Here is a 23,428-nt window from a genome sequence, read left to right on the forward strand (position 1 = left end):
AAGGCCTTAACTATAGATTAATTTATTCAAAGATGTTTTTAGGATCTGTACAGACTATTAGTTTCAGGTTAAGCATTATGGTTAAGTCTGTCGTCATGGCTACTGTCTCCTGGTTACAGTAGGATTTGTCTCCCATCAGGACCTGTGGTCTAGTGCATGGACCTAAGGTTCTTTTTTTCTTTATTCTTTAAAAAAAAATATATATATATTTTAGAGTAGGCTACCAGCTAATTTGTTCCAGTCAAATCCAGTCATTCTGGCTAATGTACTGTAGACCATGATGTAGTGTAGACCCTACAATCAAGTGGTAAGCAGCGTCCCCTGCTGGTACAAATCACAAACTACAGGAGTACTGTCTTTTTAAATATTTTTGTTGTGTTTACACATTCACTCAAACATGGCCACCCTAGCAACCACAAGACGCGCGGATACCTTATAATAGGTCCATGGCTGATACCACACTCTTCCCGGTAACTGTCTGCTTTAGAGCTGTTTACTTCTTTTGTTTTAGACACATTTTAGTTGGTTAACGAAATTTTCATTATCCCAAATGTCTGAAAATGTCAAGGGACTGCAGGAGATACGGGGTTTTGTACGAAGACTGTCGAGCTAACGGTATTTAATCAATGCTAGCTGTCGTCAATGTAAGTTAAGTAAATAGAAAGGGAAATGGCTCACTAACCAAATGTAGCCTACAGTCCTCATTACATAGGCCTGTGTGTTTTTGCCTAATATTTTGTTAAAAAGACTGTTAGTTACGAAGTTAGTTACCCTAAGTTCTTGCTGAAAAATCCAAAGTTGATCAAATGTTTTGCTTTATTTTGTTTGTACTTTCTACTTTAACCTTTTGTGATCAGGGAGAGGGAGACTGCAGCGTCCAGCCGACTTGCAGCAGTGACGGTTTGGATGAGAGGCGGACCCGACAGGAGGTTGCACAGTTTCTAAGGGAGGCCGACAAGAACAGGAGGCTGTGAGTAAAGCCACCTCACTGTAAGGATACAGTGGGTGGACAAAAACGCCCCACAGTCAGTGAAGTCCAACACGCCAGCAAATTAAATACAAAAAAAAATCTTCATTAATTATGAGCTTAAAAAAGAGACTGTGTTCCACTCATTGATCTCTTGAAATTATTTGAACATCTTGAGTAGGTGCAGAGCCTTCTCTGCATTGCCCAACCCCAAACACGACCCAAGTTCACAAACAAAACCAAAACAAATCCTGACTAAATAAAGTTGGCGGTGCTTCTGGGTTGCTTAGGTGTTAATTTTGATTTGTTCGGCCCTGGGTTTTAGATGTTTATGTCATTTTATGTACATGTTTTGTTTGTTTGAGGAGGAGTAAGAATATCCCCTCATAGAGGCTTGAATATTGCAAGAACTGATGTGGTGCTGCTGGGTCACTGCTGTGAATCAGACAAGTAAAACTCATACTATATTTTCATGTTCAAGCTTAATGTAATAATAATAAGTCGGTAGCAGAAAAAGTAAGGTGTGTTTTTTTTAACCTGTGCTTTGTTCATGTCTTTGTGGACATTTAATGTCAAATGATCTGACATGCATACTTAACTTTTCCCCTCTTTCATCGCAGGATTGAAAAGTTGGAGAAAGAGAGGCCGCTGAGGATTCAGTGCAGAAGGAATGGCTGGACAGATGTGTCTGGAGAACTGGAAGAGTGCGAGAAAGTGCTGGAGGAAGAAAGAAACGCTGAGAGTGTGTTTTTTTCTTTGCATTTCAGCATCTTCACCTTTCCACTGTTCATTCTAATGTGGCAGTGACAAGCCCTCACAGACAGACAGCAATTATTACCACAAAACTGTTATACATAATGTCCTCTGCTTATTTTTTTTCTTTCCAATAGAGATTAATCTCCAAAAGCAGCTTGGGAAGATTTATAGTGGTGTGAGAAAATTTCAGAGACAGCTAATAGATGTGAAGCCAACTCCTGAGTGTAAGTTTAGTAGCTACTAGTGGTGTTTTTATTATTTTACTGTACCTTTAAAAACAATCATACAGTATTATTCCATTATTCTTTTTAGCTATTTTGTAAGATATTCAGTACATTTCTATCATCATTATAACCAATATGTGTGTCATTCTGCGACATCATTATAAAAGATGTTATTGTAAAGTAGTGAAAATCTCAATAAATGCTGATTGTATTGTCATGAAAGTGATAATAATATTCCTTTAGACCAGATTATTAATACCATCTCTGCATTTTTCTTTTCTTGGGGTTTCAGTGATTGAACGACTGAAGGACATAATGTCAGAGGTGGAAATCTCAATCAGCGCACTGAAAGAGGAGCAGCGGTCATGGTAACAGGATACAATAAAAATGTAGACCGAGTAAGACTTAGGTACCACAAAAATAGAAAAATCGTATAGAAGGTAATCCACTTTAACGCAGTAAACCAGATAGGCTACTACTAACTTATAACATTAAGAAAATCACATCCTAGAAATATATAATGTAACCCAATGCTTATTTATTTCAATAGATAAAATGTATGAAATAATTTAAAAAAAGCAGCCCTTCACAGTTTTCTTAAACAAAGCAGTTTGATCCAACATCGGATATACTGTCATGAAAAATATTATATTGAAGTGTTTCTTTGCTCCACTCAGCTTTGAGGACCTTTTGAAGGAGGACAGGACGTGCAGACAGGAGGTCACTGCTTACCAGAAGAAGATAGAAAACTGGAGCCTTGCTGTTAAATCAGACCCAAAGCTACCCACTGCTTCCACTGCCAAGGTAAATTCATTTCACAAGTTATTACCGCTTTTGAGCACAGAGATGGATGCAAAATTGTTTCTGAAATCATTAGAAAGTATTTATAATCTGTTGTGTCATGAAAATAAAAACCTTTTCATTCAGTTATAATCAAGACCCTACAGTACTATTTATAGCATTATCTTTTTGTCAATCAGAGCAAACCCCCGGACAGAGACCTCCCTGCAGAGGTCAGAGCGCTGGAGGCTTTCCTGCAGAAGACAGGAGGCCCTCATGGTGGCTGGGACCAATTCGACCACCAAGCCTTCCTGAAAGTAAGACCTTATTGTCATCTGCTCTCGATAACTTCTGTTGTAATGGAAATTCTTGTCCTCTTCTTTTGACACCTTCCACCCGCAGATAATTGCACACAGTCACTGAGCACCACTCCTTAAACTAACAGTCGTTTAATGTTTTTTTGCTTCAGGCTGCTTCGGCCAGGTGCCAAGCCGTCAATTGTCTCAACATTCCTTTCTGACATAGTCTAATTAGTTTAAATGTACAGGTCTGGACAAAGCACAGCGGGCAACCTGCCTACAGGAAAGAGGCCAAACTGTACCTGCCTGTTAAAACATTGGAGGAGATAGAGCAACATGAGGACTGGCATCAGGAGATGATCTACCTACAGGACAGGAAGAGAGAGGTAGACAGCAAAACATGAAGGAGTTCAATGGGAAAACAAACCTCGTGGGTGGGGGACACATTCCTTCGTTCACTTGAAAAGTAAAAAAAAAAGACAAAAAAACAGAGTTTTTACTCCTCGCCTTTATACTGCACCCAGGCCATTCAACGGTGGAAAGCCAGCAAGAATAAGGAACGACAGACCAGGATACAGAGTCAGGAAGAAGCAGAGGAGGCAGAAAGGAGGAAGATGGAAGCCAAGAGCCATGCCCACCTATACAGGTGAGTCAAAAGTGGATTAAAAAAAACGAGCAGACAGGCGAAGAACGTCCACCCTGTCTGAAAACCTGTTTAAAGACCCCTTACGTCATAACAAGATAACTTGGTAACTACTTCTACGTACCTGTGATAAGTGCAACCCCATATACCCCATAAACCAGCAGTTAGATTCAGGGCCAATCAGAGCACACACAGACATGCTATAAAACCCGAGCATTTCAGACAGATGCTGAAAAAAGAGGAGATTCCGCAATGGCACTGTGAACAATATATAGTGTTTTTTTTTGGACACTACAGTCCCTGACTAAAGTCTTGTCACTTATCCATTTTGTAGAAACAACAGCTTGTAACATGACTTTTAATTAATCCATTGGTTTTAGAAATGGCTCATATGAAAGTTAAAACCCTCCCAAATTATGTTTAATAAACTAAAATAAATTTGCTTCACTGAAGAAATATTGATAATTTAATGAACACAGAAAGGTCAGATTTTGGCAAGACAAAAGTGTTGTCGCCTACAGAGAGTAATGTGAAAATTGTACAAATAATTTACTTCAAATACAAAAATATGTTGCATAACATCAGTGAATTAAGTATTGGTGCTGTGAGATCCATATTTAATATCTTGTATGACTTCCATGAGCTTGAAGGACTGCATCCATGCGGTTCGACAATGATTCATACAATTTATTGATAAAATCATCAGGAATAGCAAAAAAAGCAGTCTTACATGCCTCCCAGAATTCATCAATATTGTTTGGTTTGGTCTTCCATGCTTCCTCTTTCATTCTACCCCAGACATGCTCAATGATGTTCACGTCTGGTGACTGGGCTGGCCAAAATGGATAAGTGACAAGACTTTTGTCAGGGACTGTACACCATGAAAACAGTTTGTAATATAAACCCAAATTACAACTTTGAACCCCAAAAAATTTGCAAAATAGTTGACCTTTAAATAAAGGGGAATTTTTTGTTGTTGTCACCTTGGGGTTGTTATGGTATTCCATCTTCTTCTGTTTACAGGACTGAGGAGGAGAAGAGGGAGGCGGCACGGAGACTGGAGGAGTGGAAGGAGGAGAAGCAAAGGAACGAGGAACAGGAAGAGGAGCAGAGAGTGGCTGAAGAGATACTAAAGAGGAAACAAGCAAAGGTGCTTTTTGCGCACGTAAATGTGAAAAATAATTTTACTGTAGTTGTATTTGTGTTTACAAGTCGAAATGATTTCCGTTCATCAGGAAGAGCGTCGCCGGCAGCTAGAGGTGAAGCTGGTCATCGAAGAGCAGCTCCGACTGAAGAGGGAGGAGGAGGAGGAGCAGGAGAGGAGGAGGAGAGAGGAAGAACAGAGGGACATGGAGGAGAGGAAGAGGGAGGCAGCACAGGGCATCAAGCGCTTTAATGAAAGGGTACAAATCACAGAGCTGTAGAAAAACACAACACCAGTTGTTTGTCTGTTTATTCCTTGAGCTGAACCTGTGTTGCCGCTTCCAAGGGCTTTTTGGAAGACGTTGGACTAATAACAAAGGCTATATTAATCTTTGTAGAAAAATTAAGAAATCTCTACACAGAGCTTGTCTTTTCTTGCCTTTCTGCAGGATCTGCACAAGGTGGAGGCAAAACTTCAGGAGAAACAGCGGAGGGAAAAAGAGGAAGAAGAAAGACAAAGGAGAATTGCTGCCAAGTTGAAAGAGAAGGTAGGAAGTCAGCCACATACCACAAGGTCTCTTATAAGATTTACATCAATCTAAATGTTTTAATAACAAATGTGATGTTCATTTGTTCCTGATTCAGGCGGATGGCCATGTCAGCAGAGATCCCTCCAGGCTTACCCGTCCCACTAAGGGATGGGATGAGCGAATGAAAAACATTGGACCTTCTGGAGGAGGAGGGCCTGTGCAAAAGATGTTTCACAGGTCTAATTGCCTCTACTTATTTTCTTTCTCTTAACAGTCACTATGTTAGGTTTCTATGAATGCACAGCATGCTGAATCTCTGAAATCTTCTGTTGTTTCATTGCAGAGCCGTCCCCACTTGGAGACAAGGCCTGTGATGGGCAACAATGGAAGCCAACCGAATGGTCCTGAAATGCTTTCAGAATCGCATCTGTTTTTTTCATAGAAATAAGATCAAGAGAAAATGTATGCAATCGGACCTTGACACCATGATTGTACCTTTATCTGAATCCATTGTGTGCAGCTGTTTGATTTTTTTGTACAATCTTTGATTTAAATTATCTAACATTTCGTACAACTTTTGTTTAAATAAAAGCATTAGAAACATTTTGTGAAATCCGTGGTGGAATATTCTATTGACTGTTAAAATAGTGTACTGGTAACATTCAGTGCTATTGTGTATTCGCATATCTGCAGCAATATTTAACGTAATAATTTCCTAAGAACAAAATATAATCGGTATACTGGGTCAATCTGTATTTCCTTTTTTGTGCATTTCGCTGTAGTGCTTTTATTCTGAAAACAAAACTACCGGAAAAGATTCCTCATAGGTGCAGATGCAAAGATGGCGGAAGAGGAGAGCCAGTTTGAAGAATTTGAGCAAATAGACTTTTTAAGAGACCGACATGTACGGTTCTTCCAGAGAACCCTTCAGGTGTTGCCGGAGAGATACGCATCGTTGGAAACAACCAGGTGAGTTTACCGGAATGAAGTGTTGCTCTAGTTTGTTTGTTTTGTGGAGGAACTTGACTTAGCATCCGGGCTAGCTGTGGTTCACCAACCGCTTTGAATGGAGGCTACTGCTGCTTAGCATGGTTGCTAACATCAGCTATAGTGAACTTATGACACATTTGGCTGAAGAAAAACGGGAAACGAACTGTAAAGTAGGATAGTACGTGCTGTGACACTTATTTGTCAACGTAAGGGGGTTCTTTAAAATAAAGTATATATATGGTTAGCTGGCTATGTTTCGTTATAAGGATTCAAGATAAAGTGACTGTCAAATGGTCCAGGTTATTCATTTGTAAACTAAAGACACATCTCTCCAGTTGTCCCATCTGCTTTTCACAAGTTTAACTTAACCAACAGCTACATAGCTAATCTAAACTTGTATTAAGACATTGCTTTGGGTCATCCAGTGGTCAATCGTTCTGCCAGTTTGCATCGCCTCTGATTTAAAGCATATCTGACACACACACACACACACACACACACACACACACACACACACACACACACACACACACACGTGCATCTTTCTGTCCATCAATACGAAAGTAATATTAATATATAATAAGATTGCTGTCTACCTTTTTCCAGGTTAACTATCATATTCTTTGCACTGTCTGGTCTGGATGTGCTGGATGCTTTGGATGTGATCGATAGGAACGCCATGATCGAGTGGATCTACTCACTGCAGGTTCTGCCCGCAGAGGATCGTAAGTCTCACATCTTCGTCTCACCTTTTCTCACATACAGTATATTAAGGTTCAATAGTTAAATCTGAAAATTCTCCAATAAGAATGACATAAAAATGTTTCTGTTATTTTAAGTAGCAAATCAAAATGGTGTGGTCAAGTAAATTAACTATAACAAATCCGTATAAGCCTCACGGGAGCTGTAGTGTGTACACGAATCCTTGTTTTGTCTTTGTCAACATTGTAAAAGTTTGGGGTATTTTGACTGTCAACAGGAAACCTTAGTTTTGTTTCCCCTTTTTTGTGACAGAGAGAAGAAAGATGTAGTATATGACAAAATATTTACAAAAAAAATGAAATCACTAGGATTGTTCCGTATTGGACACTTTGTGGACAAACACATAACTTTAGAAAATAACACAGAAGTCAAAACACCAGGGGCCTCATTTATCAACCGTACTTACGCACAAATCTGTGCGTAAGTAGGGCGTAAGAACATTGCCACGCAAAGTATGGCATTTACCAAAATGTACTTAGACTTATGAATGTGTGTAAATGTAAGCACAACTCTGACCATGCTTACGAACATAATCTAGTGGTAGAATAGCGATATTACAAGCACAAAGCAAAGCATTTAAGAGTTTCAACGTCTGCATTAACACTAGAACCGCCAGCGTTCTCTTTATATCTATAATCGCCACGCGTCAAATCCACCCGTGCATTTCTAGGGTAATATAAAGTCATACATTTGTTTGTTTAATCATCATCTGTGTTTTGGACCTGTTGTTTTATAATCTAAGTTTCTTTAAGAACACTGATCACGACTCAGTAATGAAACTGAAGTAGATATAATATCGCCAATACATCAATGAAAACAGATGGTCAAAACAGCGTCCAAATGAGCTAACATCCTAAATGCAATAAATAGTTATATGGCACACTTATTTTTAGGTAAGCTCTAATTGATTATTCATTAAATGTGTCACGTTTACATGTTTTGAAGCGGAGGATCCCTCCGATGCTCTCTGTGCGTCTCAGCACTCAGCTGTGAGCTGGACGAGCCGCGGTGACTCGCCAGACTCGCCAATCACTCATTTCACTTAGTAGGCTAACTCTATTGTTGTTAGGAGCTTATCTTCATCTCTTTTTTATTGAAAGAGTTTATGAATGACTGCACGTAAAGTTGTCAGATCGCGGCAAACAATGCCGTTGCCGTACAACTTGCTCGAAAATATCACATTTTCCCATGCAGCAAGCTTTCTTTTGTTTTAATGCCTGCACTAAGTGCGCCAACAAAATATGTTTTGCTTCGATTCAACCTCGTTTACAAGGGTTTCCATTTATGTGTTGGAGAAGTTTCTTTTCGTTACCCTCGGCTCTTTACCATTGTGGCGGAGAGGGGTAAAACACATTCAGATGGTTGATAAAGGGATGTGTTGTGACCATATATGGTTAATTGGAGGCGTTTCTGAATGCAAATGGGCTGAGCGTGAACGAGCATGACACTTAAGAACATGTGGGATTTATCAAGATTGATGACTTACTGGTGTGCGTACGATAGGCCAGCGCACGTTTGATAAATACCGATTTTTTTGTACTTAAGCACATACTAAATTTCATTCGTAAGAGTGAATTTAGAACCTTTTCTACGCACTGTTGATAAATGAGGCCCCAGGTTCCAGGGGCCTCATTTATCAACCGTACTTACGCACAAATCTGTGCGTAAGTAGGGCGTAAGAACATTGCCACGCAAAGTATGGCATTTACCAAAATGTACTTAGACTTATGAATGTGTGTAAATGTAAGCACAACTCTGACCATGCTTACGAACATAATCTAGTGGTAGAATAGCGATATTACAAGCACAAAGCAAAGCATTTAAGAGTTTCAACGTCTGCATTAACACTAGAACCGCCAGCGTTCTCTTTATATCTATAATCGCCACGCGTCAAATCCACCCGTGCATTTCTAGGGTAATATAAAGTCATACATTTGTTTGTTTAATCATCATCTGTGTTTTGGACCTCTTGTTTTATAATCTAAGTTTCTTTAAGAACACTGATCACGACTCAGTAATGAAACTGAAGTAGATGTAAAATCGCCAATACATCAATGAAAACAGATGGTCAAAACAGCGTCCAAATGAGCTAACATCCTAAATGCAATAAATAGTTATATGGCACACTTATTTTTAGGTAAGCTCTAATTGATTATTCATTAAATGTGTCACGTTTACATGTTTTGAAGCGGAGGATCCCTCCGATGCTCTCTGTGCGTCTCAGCACTCAGCTGTGAGCTGGACGAGCCGCGGTGACTCGCCAGACTCGCCAATCACTCATTTCACTTAGTAGGCTAACTCTATTGTTGTTAGGAGCTTATCTTCATCTCTTTTTTATTGAAAGAGTTTATGAATGACTGCACGTAAAGTTGTCAGATCGCGGCAAACAATGCCGTTGCCTTACAACTTGCTCGAAAATATCACATTTTCCCATGCAGCAAGCTTTCTTTTGTTTTAATGCCTGCACTAAGTGCGCCAACAAAATATGTTTTGCTTCGATTCAACCTCGTTTACAAGGGTTTCCATTTCTGTGTTGGAGAAGTTTCTTTTCGTTACCCTCGGCTCTTTACCATTGTGGCGGAGAGGGGTAAAACACATTCAGATGGTTGATAAAGGGATGTGTTGTGACCATATATGGTTAATTGGAGGCGTTTCTGAATGCAAATGGGCTGAGCGTGAACGAGCATGACACTTAAGAACATGTGGGATTTATCAAGATTGATGACTTACTGGTGTGCGTACGATAGGCCAGCGCACGTTTGATAAATACCGATTTTTTTGTACTTAAGCACATACTAAATTTCATTCGTAAGAGTGAATTTAGAACCTTTTCTACGCACTGTTGATAAATGAGGCCCCTGGTGTCCTCATATGACCTGTTTCTCTCTTAAGGAAAAGTTGGACACTAAATATTTAACAACTTTTTTTCTGCCATTAACAAGCCACTCTGTGCCATCTGCTTCATTAGACAGACAGTTAATTATTCAAGACATCAGAAATCCTGTCGGGATAGCGTGCTTGATTGGCAGGGTTCAACATAACTTTTTTTTCCTACTGGCCCGCCGGGCCAGTGGATCCGAGTTTTACTGGCCCCTTGTATATTTTCACTGGCCCTGCACACACTTTTTTTTCTTCATAATTTAGTGTCAATAATTATAATACCTGTATTAGAAAAATAAAGAAAGATAACCAGATCTAAAGGGAATATCTATACTGTAACAGTATAGATATTCCCTTTAGATTTGGTTATTTTTCTTTTAGTTAATTATATGAAATGTTGATATTGCTCATACACATAATATAAAACCAGGCAAACATATTGAATTAGAAGCCTACAACTGAAAGTATGTTGAAAGAGTCGGCCAGTATTTTAAAGTCCAGTAGTTTGAAGGTTGTTTTTATTCTTGAATTTGGGCAGTTTAATGAATAGTTCACCTGCAGAAGTCATGTTCAAACATAAAAAATAAATAAGAGATGAAGGTCTGATCATTCTTTGTGGTGTGGTAGGCTGTTTTTATTACTTTCTCTATATGCATTAGGGATGTGAATGTGTCGACCGAATGACCGGTTTTCCACTTTCGCTCAAGTTGACTTTAAAAATAGAATAGAAATCCGAAAATCAGTGGGTTATGCCGTTTTTTTAATGGGAGATTTCACCGTGTATGTGAGTTCACGTCTGGTCGTGAGCGCGCTGCAGCAGTGTCACTTCTCCATGAAGTGTCAGCTTCACATATAAGAGTCCGGTGTGGGACCATTTTTTCAAACTATTGATAAAAAACAATGCAGTGCAAAATATGCAGCATAAGTTAAACGCTCGTCTAAGACTATGACGTTAAATCACCTTAGAAACACACTGCCTTCGTCCGATCACAGCAGCGTTTCACCGTGTGATCTCGCCAGCGAGTGAGCCGCCGCGCAGATGAACTGTGGTTTGTGGCTAAAATAATAACCGGGGATATCCCCGTTAGCGATTTCAATGGGAAAGACTTCCGCGATCTGATTGAATGTCTCGAGCCTGAAAACACAGTGCCAAACTGCGCGACTATAGGAACTGTACAGTGAGCGGAGTCCCTCCGTTCGTTTCTGTCTACAACCGACACAATCACCGGAGACGCATTCACAGCGTTTAAATAACGCCTCTCATTTGTATTACCATTGGGGCTTGGATGCAAATATTGTAACATTACGGCGGCAGATAAAGGAAAAGCGCAGTTATCATTTTCTGCGCCTCAACCTCTGCTGTGGGAAGAAAGAAAGGGGGCAGAGTAAGTCGATTGATTTGTCGACTCGCAGGCGGACGGTAGGCAGCTCTGCCAACGGTGCCTGTCAAAACGCCCACGCATCGGTTGTCCACTGGCCTTTCATTAAAAAATATATTTTATATTAGGTTTATTATATTGAGTCTTAAATAAACACTGCTTTCATTACGACTCAGAACGCGCATTTCAATGAACCATGATGTAGTCTACAAAAAGATACTGAACTGTGATTGGCCAGTCACTGGCCCGGGCGGGACAGTGACTGGCCAATCAACTTGCCCTGCATATGATTTTACTGGCCCCGGGCCATCGGGCTATACGTTATGTCGAACCCTGAAATTGGTCTCATTTATGCTGCTGCCATATGTTTGGTGTCTGGTTGGTTTTTCTTGTCATTAAGATGTGATGCTTGGGAGGCTAGTCTTAAACAAATATATATTTTCAGTACTATATACATTTGTTGCTGTTGACTTTTAAATGTTGCTGATAATAATTGTTACCCTCCAATTGAGTTAAGGTGTGTTCAATGAATAATCTGTATGTGTCAAGTCTGTACCAGAAAACATCTGTCCCTGCTGTTGTTATGGGAACAATTTTATTTTTATTTTTATTAAACATTGGTTAGAAGACACTTTGTTTATAACATTAGTATGCTTAAAATACACAACTATTTTAGACCTTTTCCTGGTTTCATTTAATACAGATCTGAAAGGTACAAACTCATGAATAAACAAACATTATCATACTATCAGGTAGTACAACATGATCGATGTATTATAAGCCCGTCAGTCAATCAATGTGATGTATAACACATGTAAATTATTTTTTATTATATATATATATAGTTTTGTTCGCTGTATCTACTGTTTCTTCCATAGCCAGTAGAGGGCAGCAGCACACTTTTAGCTAGCTGAGCATCTTTGAAGCACCTTGCTGGAGGTCAGAATACAATAAGACCTAGTTTGTAAAACAGAGCTGTGCTAGCTTGATCCAGTTTACTCTTGCTGTTCACCAGTACCTAATGCAAAGTATTTTCAATCATTTCTTTCATCTAATACCTGCCCTCCTCCTGTTTTGTCCCTTGCAGAGTCTAACCTAAGTCGCTGTGGGTTTCGAGGATCATCACATATTGGAATCCCTTACAGCACTAAGGTACTGCCCTTTCTCACTGTGTGTGTGTGTGTGTGTGTGTGTGTGTGTGTGTGTGTGTGTGTGTGTGTGTGTGTGTGTGTGTGTGTGTGTGTGTGTGTGTGTGTGTGTGTGTGTGTGTGTGTGTGTGTGTGTGTGTGTGTGTGTGTGTGTGTGTGTGTGTGTGTGTGTGTGTGTGTGTGTGTGTGTGTGTGTGTGTTCTATGACATATTAAGCATTCCTTCCCTTTGCATTAGCCTGAATTGGATTTTTCGCTGCTGTGATCGCTCGCTCTCTTTTATTTTTGCATTGGCGTTAATCCTTCTCAGTCACAATATTTAGATTTCTAAGCAATTTGAATCATTATACAAATATGTTGGCTCACATCAGGGGACCTGAGCCATTTCAAGTTTTATTAGCATCATCCCAGCAGCTGTAATATCACCAGTCACTGCACTAGATGTATTTTTGCTTCGCTATCCCCATGGACATAGTCTTGGAGTAATTTTCCCCAAAACGTCTATATCTGCTGTAGGTACATGGCTAAATAATTTGATCTGAAATGGTATATTTAAAAAATAAAATGTAGGATACTGGTTTTTAATAATCACTGTAATTTCTTGTTTTATTTTATTTTTTTGTCTTTAAAATGTTGCTGTATGAATAATGTCTCATTTTGATATATTCTCCAGGGTCCAGGTGTGCTCCATCCATACGACAGTGGCCATGTAGCCATGACCTACACGGGGCTGTGCTCCCTGCTAATACTTGGAGACGACCTGAGCCGGGTCAATAAACAAGCCTGTCTGGCTGGTCTCAGAGCACTGCAGCTGGAGGATGGCAGGTCAGTGTAAACGGCAACGCATTCACACACGCACAAACACATTTGGCACTCTTGACTCAAATACACCTTAGGTCATGTGAACACTAGCAGTGGACTGTCATTACCTCTCATGTCAATTTGTTTGTGTTACCTCTTGTCTTCATGGCTGTTTTGTGTCTGTGTGCGTTTTTGCTCCCAGTTTCTATGCAGTGCCAGAAGGAAGTGAAAACGATATACGGTTTATCTACTGTGCAGCCAGTATCTGTTACATGCTGGATGACTGGTCAGGCATGGATATCCAAAAGGCCATAGAGTATATCAGAGGAAGTTTGGTGAGTAGATGGGAAACCGTAAAATGAGGAGTGAGGTTTCTCGCTGCATCTCTTTAAATAATGAATAAAATGAGAACTATAATACAGGCCCGCAGGAATGTTCCCTAGTGGTAAAAGCACCATTCAAAGCAGTGCCTCAACACTTGAATGGGGAGAATAGGCCACCCATTCTCAGAAGGTGGCACTCTGCCTAGACAAAGTTAATTTAAAATAAATGGGGGGGGGGGGGGGGAGTGAGCAGTGCATCATGGTCTTAAAGCTGTAGCAGAGGTTTTTTCCACCCCCCCAGGAGCAAAAACAACTTTTTACAAGATTATGATTTGGCACATTGTAGACTGATGTATAACTCAACCTTTACTTTGGCCTCAGTGTTTTTTCACATCAGATGTGGGTTAGACACATCAAAGGGATCTGTGCGAGTTATTGTTTTTGTGCTCGTGATCTCGCTCTGTTGTAGTACTCAAGTCCCCAGAGCAGCGAGAGGGTCTCCATTCATCTCTAAAACTTCAGCTTACAAAAAGTGTGAGATTTCACACAGTAGTGTTTCATTACATAGCTTCTTCATTGTGTGCAGGGTGTGTACTGCTCTTATTTCTGTATAACAAAAATGCATACAAGAGAGAGAGAGAGATAGGGAAGAGGAAATCACAGATAATTGGGAGTCATCATGTCTGAAAAGTGTATTTATTCACTGGCCATTTGGCAATTCAAGTTAGTTGTTGGTGAATGTAAGTATACAGAAACTACCAGATAATTCTGATGGCACCAGCCACTAGGTATCAATTTACCAAGCCTTTATTGTTACGGTCTGATCAGACCAGACGGACAAGAAATCCACCTTGTAAGCTTTTCCCCAGTGACTGTCACCTGTTGTTGAACTTGAACCACTGCTCATGAAAGGATTTTTATTTTGCTTTGAAACACGTTACCATTTCAGAGAAACGTAGGTCATTCTAAAGCAAGTGTTTAACTTTTCAAAGCTCATTAAACATTCTTTCTTTTTCAGTCAGTGAACAGAAATAACTAGGACCCCTAGAGTGTTGTCCCTCCCTAACCAGGGTTATAGAGCATGCTCATATTTAGCTGCTCTTTCAGAGCTTTGCTTGTCTCTTTCTCTGCATATGTTCATGTATTGGTTTCAAATCATGTCTCACAAATGTATTTTTACATTTTAAAAGACGGTTTAGTATGGAGATCTACATTTATTTAAATGTATGCACTACAGTTTGTCCTCTGGCTACCGTCTGACACTGATCTCGCTCTATGTTCACGTTAACTTTTCCTTCAAAAGTATTGCTTGGGAAACTGAATGGCCTTTTCTTTGTTCTCTACACAGTCATACGACAATGGGTTTGGGCAGGGATCTGGGCGAGAGTCACACGGTGAGTATCATGAGCCTCTAATGGTTTGTACTGGCTTACTTACAGACATCAGAGTCAGGTTTTGAATCTGAATGTGCATCACCTAGTCTGGTGGCTCAAAAGGGTAAAAATGTGTACACTTGGCGAATCAGCCCACATTCCAGTGTCTGATCTGTGAATAACATCTAGATTATTTGGGAGTCAAAAGGTTCTTATTGAGTCAAAATGTTGGTGGTGTCGTGGTAGAGGGCATGAACGTAGCTGATGGGAGTAACTGGTTTAAAGGATTAGCAAATAAAATCCGTCTTTGTAGATATATTGTTCTCATTAATCCCTTACTCAAATTAAACCATATATCATTCTGACACAAAAGCCTGCCTCTTATATGCACATTTCAAAGCCCTGCTTGGAACATGTCCAAAGTCACTTTTCTTTTTACATGGTAAAGGTGGCCGTCTTGTTAAGCTGAATGCATAAATGACATCAATAGAATGGAAATTGCTGGAAGGGGCACATCCTCATACATGCTGGTAATTGTCTCTCCTTGAGATGCATTTGATTTATATGATTATAGGCTTCAGTAAGATTTTGCTCTCTTCAAGCCAGACTATTCTCTGTCTGAGGGCTTATTATACACCAGTAGAGATATACCATAGATGCTTACAACCCATCCACCCTTGGAGTGTGTGTTTGTTCAGCAAGACCTCCCACGCTGTGTCTCTTTCACTGTTTTTGTAGACAAACATGGTGTTACAGAAAGGGGTTTAGAAATAAGGGCCTTCTCTGTGTTTATGTATTCAATGTGGTGGGCTTTTATCTCACTGCTTCCTCTATAATTCCAGATTTTTTCTTCTGTTTTTTATTTATTGTGATATAAAGCAAAGACACCTACTGTTCAAGTAAGTGTCTTTGAAAACCCCACAGTCGTTTTTGATTGATATTTACTGTGCCTCCCACAGATAGTGAGCTTGACGTGGTTGATGGGGGGCGGGGGGTAACTTGTCGGCAGATTTACATCTCTGACCCACACGCTTTGGTTTCAACTCACTTTGTCTTTGTTTCTCACCCTCCCTCACACACACACACAAACACAGATAAGCAGCTAGGGATGGTGCTGATGTTAAGGGATGAGTTAAAGGCATGGAGATAATGTAAGCAGTTAACACTTAGGTTGTTGAAGGTGATGGATAGCTGCTTGTCATAAATCCACATGCACACTCTTGACTATATGACTATATCTGCAAGAATACACTCTGTCTATCTGTCTATCTATCCCTAACCCATAACTTAACATTCTGATGAAACTACACTTTACCCTACTCAAATGCCACAACCCATCTTTACTATACTCAAAAGTCGAATATTGTATTTGTAAAAATGCAGATATATGAGCCATTTTCCTCAATAGCACACATTTTAGTATATTCATATTCAATGTGGAGGATGCTCCATGTTGTGATCATTTCCAAGGAAAGGTGGAACATGAGAGTAGTCGCAGCATGCGTTCATATATTTGGCAGTGAAAGGGCCCACACACACAGACACACCCTCTGTTTTTACTGCAGTGCCATGTAATCATCTAGTCGTCTGTAATCAAAACAATCCACATGGAACCACTGCAACCACTATTCTCTTGTCAGAACTCTGTAGTGTAATTGAGCCAGATTTGTGTTGATTTATGAACAGTCCATATATCCACTGCATATGAATAATGCACTGTTGTCTGTGTTGTGTTATCCAGGTGGTTGGACGTACTGCTCCATTGCCTCTCTGTGTCTGATGGGTCGCCTGGAGGAGGCGCTGAGTCAGCGGGAGCTGGACAGGATCCGCCGCTGGTGTATCATGAGGCAGCAGACCGGTTTCCACGGGCGACCCAACAAACCTGTAGACACATGCTACTCCTTCTGGGTGGGAGCCACGCTAGAGGTACAGACACCTTTTACATGTACACACCCCCCTGCATGCATGAACATGTTCAGAGCATTTAAGTATTTTATTTCTTCTTACGCATGTGGAAACAGTTCAAAGATAATACAAATAAAAAAAAAGTGCCCCAGCTTATATACTCTAAACAACTGGCTTAGTCTCCTCCACACACACACACACACACACACACACACACACACACACACACACACACACACAACCTTAAAAAAAAATCTGTAAGCAAACCTTTCAGCATGTGGGGCATAAGTATGCCAGTTACAACCACGCTGCTCACACATAATCCAGAAAACTGTGAGTTAAACTGCAAACAGCAATGAGTAAGCCAAGGAAATACGCACACACACACACATAAGCAAACTCGCTTCAGAAAACTGTGAATTTCTGGGTCAAATTGTGCCAGAGGGACAAATATACGCAGTCAGACAAAATATTTGTATATGGAAAAGTGCAGTATGGCTAACATTAAGGCTTGATGTTTTCTCCACTCTCTATATCTCTATAGAATGAAAATATGAAGTGTTATATCATTGATTGAATTTGTCAAATTGAATACAATATGAGATTTTTCTCACTTTCTTAACACAACTACTCAGCATCTTTGGTCTTTTAAAAAATTATCTCAACCATATAAGACACATGTTTAGTTTTCCTAATTGTTCCCAAATGTCATGTTAACGTGTCTCCCTCATTGCCCTCATTTCTCTCCTGTCCCAGCTGTTAGATGTGTTCCAGTATACTAACTTTGACAAGAACAGGAGTTTCATCCTGTCCACACAGGATCGGTTGGTTGGGGGATTCGCCAAGTGGCCAGACAGCCATCCAGGTAAATCACTAGACTTGCAGAGTTTGGAACGTCTGGCAGTTACAACCTCACAGTCATCAGATAGTTGCAAATAAGAAGCTGCTACTAGAAACGCAATTGGATATATAGGGGTCAGTATTGCTGTTTTTCATGTATCTTTAGGAGGATTTCTGTTAAAGGGAAAGTGACACAATTTTGCTGCTCACCATATTAAAAAAATATGGTGAAGCGAAGCAATTTCAATCTTTCTCTCTCGCTCTCTCTCTCTCTTTCCCTTTCTTTCGGCGGAACAGTTTCTGCCTTGCCCTCCACAGGTGCAGAGAGGTCAGGGTGGAGTTGTGGTCGTTGGTTTTACTTGAGATCAATGGAAAAGCTCTTGTAACCCTAAACTTCAATGGCACACATGCTTGTGTTTTGTAATGCGTTCTTGTGTTCTTGCTGGCCCTTGTAATGTGTTATTGATGAGGCAATTGTTCATAGCTAGCCTGGAGGACACACAAGATTGCGCTCCTCACGTTACAGGAACAACAAAGCAGGGAAGGTAGGCTGCAAGAAACAAAAAGGGCGAAACAGACACTGTGTGGACAAAAGTACAAATAAAACTAAACAAAAGAGAGTTTTAGGAAATAAAAGGGTTTCTATTGCAGCCACAGATAGCATTGGACTTTCATGTACTTGAACAGTGCAGTCATGCACAGCTACAGATAAACAGGAGCTTGCCTGGGAAGATAGGAAAGTAACAATGTAACTAAAACAGAACAAATGAAGGTGCTGTGGGTATGTTGAGCATAATCTGGACCAAATATAGCCACATGTACTTTGAACATTTGATCCAAGCTGGTACTCTCCACACCACAGTTGGTATTGCGTAGAAACAGGATGGCTATCGCTTTAAAGTGATGGACCACAGATCAAATTATCATCAAGAATGTTGTGCCATCGCTCTTATAAAGACTCATGTGGTATTGCAGGAATCCGCAGTTACACTCAGCTTTACGATGCAATGTAGGCATTTTAGTTCATTGTTCAGCTGACCAGACTGCAACTTTTATTGTTTTAGGTCACAATTACTGCTCTCATAGCAATGCTGGAAGCTGTTTTCAGTGAAAACGCCATAAAACCCACTGGGCAACAGATGGCAGAGAAACAGAGTTAGCAACTAGCTGGGGAAGACCTACAAGTCTGTTATTTCCCTTTTTGAAGTTGGTAGAGACCAAAAATGGAGATAAACTAAATATTACACTTACATTTACCAGGTGAACAGAAACAGGAAAAGCAGATGAATGATAATGTTGCTCAGTAACTGCTGGATGTCTAAATAAGAAACTGTTTTCTTACAAGTTTGGCCAATATTCTGAGGTTGCTGTGCGATAATTCGATATTATTGTTTAATACTTTATTATTGAAGTAGCTGCAATCCTAAAACTGAAATTTGAGGTTTTCATTTTGAATACAATTTCCATATATCGCATTTTTTCCCCATAAAACCTTGGACTCTGCACATGTCTCCTGTACAACCTTGAGTCTGAGTCCGTATGATTGATGCAGCTAATGGCGCTTTGATTGATTCTGATTTCTATGTCCAATGATCTGCCATTTCATTATAATTCAATTACCGCTCCATTTACTGGCCTGTGCAGCTTTTACTGCGATCCCAGGGGAGGGAGAGGGTCATAGGGGCCTGCCAATGTGAATTATTTATATCCTTGTAAAAAGGAACAGTGCAACAAAGAAACAATGCTTCTGCATAATGGTGGTTATGAATTGAGAATTAGGTTATTGTTTTATTGATTCAGTAATGGAGAGTGAGGGTGACAAAGGCAATCAACGTCTCATCTCTGATCAGGTCCACACACAAACCTGTCACATGCAGGTGTTTTTCTGCTTTGGTACATGTTACAATCTCTGACCTAATTCCTCCCCTTTTTCCACTCCTTTTCTCTCACTCTTTCATCCCTCATTCTTTCCTCCCCTTTTTGTTCCAATCTACCGCTTTCTCCTCTCCATTTTCCCCTGTCCACTAGACCCTCTCCATGCCTATTTAGGCCTCTGTGGTCTGTCTCTTATCGGAGAGCCCAGTCTGAGGAAGGTCCACCCAGCTCTTAACATCACCCAGAGGGCCTTTCAGCGCCTCCAGCAGCTGCAGCAGACATGGAGGGACAGCACTGGCAGCTGCAGCAGACAGCATTGACAGGCGGGATGGCCCACAGCTCCGCCCTCTGAACAGGTTTCAGCCATTATGACCGTGTAACATTAGGCCGTTCCAAAGGCAACTGGGCTTCTGCTGTGTGTCTTCAAGACGTTTGGTCGCTCAACTTAAGACTTAACAGTTACACAGTAGTGACTCAGAGGAGCTCATTTTCAAGTCCATCTAATACGACTTATTTTTGTTAAGAAGTATACGCCACACTTTATTTTGTTGCCTTTTTGTATTGGTAGACTGTAGTAAATAATGTGCATTGTGGTTTTGTGGGGGTAAAATTATGTGCCAGAAAAAGTCACATTTTTAAGTCACTGTAGTGTTGCCGAAATTGCACAGGCCTCAATCTTGCAAAATTTGTATATAAAGAGGTTTTGGAAGCATTTGTAGCCAAGGATTAACACTTTGACTCACTTCACATAATAAGACGTTCTTAAAAAAATCCCTACTTTCTCAGACAGAAACACTGCAAGGAATATCCTTTTTGTTTATATATTACATTTTTTGCTTCTCTTCCTGCCTAACCTCTCCATCCCTTAGATGCTCTTGAAACCCCTTAAAAGCCTTAAGCTCTCCACTCCCAAAGGTGATGAAATCCTTGTGGGTAAAATGTCCTCTGTCTCTTGCTTCAGCTCCCTGCAGTTTCACTAGTGCAGGCTTTTTTCCTTTAAGGGCCAACAATCTCCCCAAACGGCCAAATCAATAAGTCAAAATAAAAAAACCTCCTGGAGCTCTTTTAAAAAAAATAGTTTGGTTTAAGGCCTTATCATTTCAGATCAAAGGAAATGTAACATAGGGTTTTGTTTTTCCTGGGGCCTCCAAAAAAAAAAGATTGGTTCTCTTAAAGGGGATTTGGTAAAAAAAGGGGCAAATGCCGTTTTGTGCGAGGGTAGTAGCTGTCAGATTTAGCAGCTGATCCCATACCCGACTTCCCTCGACTCCTGAACCTTGAACTGATCTTCGCTCCTCCTTCTTCAGCAGCTCCCATCCTTCCTTCAAGGCGCTAGCCGGCCTGAAATCAATAGGAGAGAGATGACCGGTGGCTTCATGACTTGGGGAAATGTATTATTTTGAAGAGCACTTGGAATTCACTTGTTATTCCAAAACCGAAAGGGATGCATGGGAAAAATAAATAACAATGCACATGAGCAGAAATTTCTACCGAGACTGAGGTTATCGAAACTTCTGAAATCTAATGTTCTGCTCACTTCGCCTTTGAGTCCTAAATGTTCACATTCACCTAGACTCATACCCCTTGGTTCTCTGGAACGCTACCCATTGTCTGCAAAGCTGCTTCCCAAATTGCAAATCATTTAAAATCCTAATTGTGATAACATGTAGGCAACTGAAATTCTGGGTTGAGCTCAACCTGTTCCTCTTGCCTTCTCACCACATCAGTGTGCTGATACCCAGCCAGCAACATATCCAGCTTCACAGGTTCCTGATGCCACACCCTGTTACTAAAAGGCTGCAGTCACAGAGAACACCTGCTCCCTTGGTTGAAGAGTGAGGAGGAAAAACAATATCCCACCCTCCCCCTCCTCCTCCTCCTCCTCCTCCTCTGCAACATGTGTCCTGTGGGAGTTTACTGTATGTAGCTCCAGGTCTGACTATATATATACAAATAGTACCACCACTTTGGTTTTCCTTATACCCTCCTAAAATGAGGCTGTATCTTGCCCCGTCTCCCTTCCTGCCAAGTTGACCTCGTTTTTAGAGTTAGAAAGCAGAGCAGGCAGACAGAGGAAAGGACAGAGGAGGGGTGGAGAGGAGAGGTGAATAAATAAATCATTTGAACCTATCTATTATTAAGTGTGTCGAGGCTGGAATCTCCTCGATGAACCCTGGCCAATCCACCAGTGTTATATAGCCTTGTTTTGGTGCAAAAACTATCGCTTTTTTTTGTTGCCAACTGCATACTATATTGATCTATTGTTATTTATCACTGTATTGCTTAAGACAGTATTCTTACAGATACTTTTATTGTTATATTTTTGGGAAAATTCAGATGCAACTTTAATTTCTCTGCTGCTTAATTGAGGCTCGGACACAAAAATAATGTGATAATACAAGCTCAACAAAATGTGCTTCTGAATTATTGATTTTCAATTTTTTTGTGGCTTTGTTATAAAACATTAGTAAATATGTGTGGCCCTAAAATCAAAAATGCGATGGAAAAATAATGTCTCTTTAAAAAAAAAAAATCTCCTGAAGATACTTTTACTCATTATTCAACCTACTGTCACTCAGTCGTATAGCGAGAACATCTAAAACTTCACTCTGAAATGTGCCTCTTATTGCATTGTTCTGTATTACATGTACAGCATGTTTTACATTGGGCCCAGTGTGGCTATTGAAGGTTCGGAGGGAAAGGTTTCTCTGAAATCATTGTAAATATTCAGGAAGTAGCAGATGGGCCCTGTAAACAAATGCCCCCCCCCCATCTTTGTAGAGCTCACTCATCCAATCAGACAAGAGGTGAGTAGCAGCAGTTTTTTAATTTTTAATTTATTTACCAGAATGTGGCTTCGTCACTTCATGTCCGCTCGATAATGTATTTCCAGAATGAGGGAAAGGCCTACTCGACCTTAAATAGGATGAAAGATTGGACGGATGGATCTGCCACTTACTGCATTTGAAAACCGCCTCTCAGCAGTTATGTCGCGACTCCTTTTTTGCTACATCACACTGCAGTCTATTGCTCTCAGTCCCCTGCATGTAAACAAGGGACCAAGGCGTTGTGCTATTAAAGGCGTCTGCAGTGAAGCCGTGTGTGGACAGTCGAGAGATGTGAAAGAATTGTGAAAGTTTTGCAGGATGCGGACAAAAAATGCCACACTTTGGTCAATAGTAGCCCTTGCTCTATCATCAACTAATATACATAATGTAATAATAAATAATGTAACAAATTTAATGGAATTTATTTTTTCTATGCTTTGTAGAAATATTGAGTGTAGATAAATATGTAAATGTCTATAAATATCCGACTTCTATCGTGCAAGTGCTCAAGATGAAAAAAAAATGTTTACAGTGACAGAAGTGAGGCTGTGAGAAGAATTGGATATGCAAATGTTGATATGTGATGTATTATAGTACTTCAGCTTTGAATTTGAGGACATTGATTGATTCTAGCTTGGCAGTGCCTAGTCTGCATACTGTATTTATGGTGAATAAAAACACGTAATTTTACACTTGTTCTGGTTTCACTGCGTTTGTTTTTGTATGACTTGCATATTTTGTTCATAAGAAGTCAGAACTTTCTTTCGATCTGCATAACAGTCTTGTAAGTATATAAAAACTAGGCTGCTAAGTTCACATTTAAAAAATATCTCTATTCCTTGGTTGGCCCACAAGATCTAGAGATCAATGTTCAGCTCCATACTGATTCTACATGAACTATTCAGATCAATAGGATTTACGCTAGATTTAAATATACATTCCAAATTTGGGGCAGGCATTGTCACTAATATTAGCCAACAATG

General features: G+C 40.2%; 2 protein-coding genes across 2 annotated transcripts; both read left to right on the forward strand.

The window, feature by feature from the left end:
• Positions 1-419: 419 nt before the first annotated feature.
• On the forward strand, positions 420-5,938 carry ccdc112 (coiled-coil domain containing 112). Its single transcript, XM_080038952.1, has 14 exons — positions 420-470; positions 858-970; positions 1,588-1,709; positions 1,858-1,947; positions 2,240-2,315; positions 2,625-2,751; positions 2,928-3,044; positions 3,275-3,412; positions 3,551-3,672; positions 4,693-4,819; positions 4,905-5,072; positions 5,262-5,360; positions 5,458-5,579; positions 5,686-5,938. The coding sequence occupies exons 1-14, from the start codon at positions 447-449 to the stop codon at positions 5,714-5,716; spliced, it is 1,476 nt and encodes a 491-aa protein (XP_079895078.1). The 5' UTR covers positions 420-446; the 3' UTR covers positions 5,717-5,938.
• A 244-nt stretch (positions 5,939-6,182) lies between these two features.
• On the forward strand, positions 6,183-23,140 carry pggt1b (protein geranylgeranyltransferase type I, beta subunit). The gene is made up of 9 exons (XM_080048301.1): positions 6,183-6,311; positions 6,939-7,057; positions 12,441-12,505; positions 13,174-13,325; positions 13,504-13,636; positions 14,973-15,018; positions 16,739-16,923; positions 17,659-17,767; positions 19,771-23,140. The coding sequence occupies exons 1-9, from the start codon at positions 6,184-6,186 to the stop codon at positions 19,935-19,937; spliced, it is 1,104 nt and encodes a 367-aa protein (XP_079904427.1). The 5' UTR covers position 6,183; the 3' UTR covers positions 19,938-23,140.
• Positions 23,141-23,428: the final 288 nt, after the last annotated feature.

The sequence above is a fragment of the Ammodytes marinus genome, assembly GCF_949987685.1.
Source record: "Ammodytes marinus genome assembly, chromosome: 2".
Lineage (NCBI taxonomy): Eukaryota > Metazoa > Chordata > Actinopteri > Uranoscopiformes > Ammodytidae > Ammodytes > Ammodytes marinus.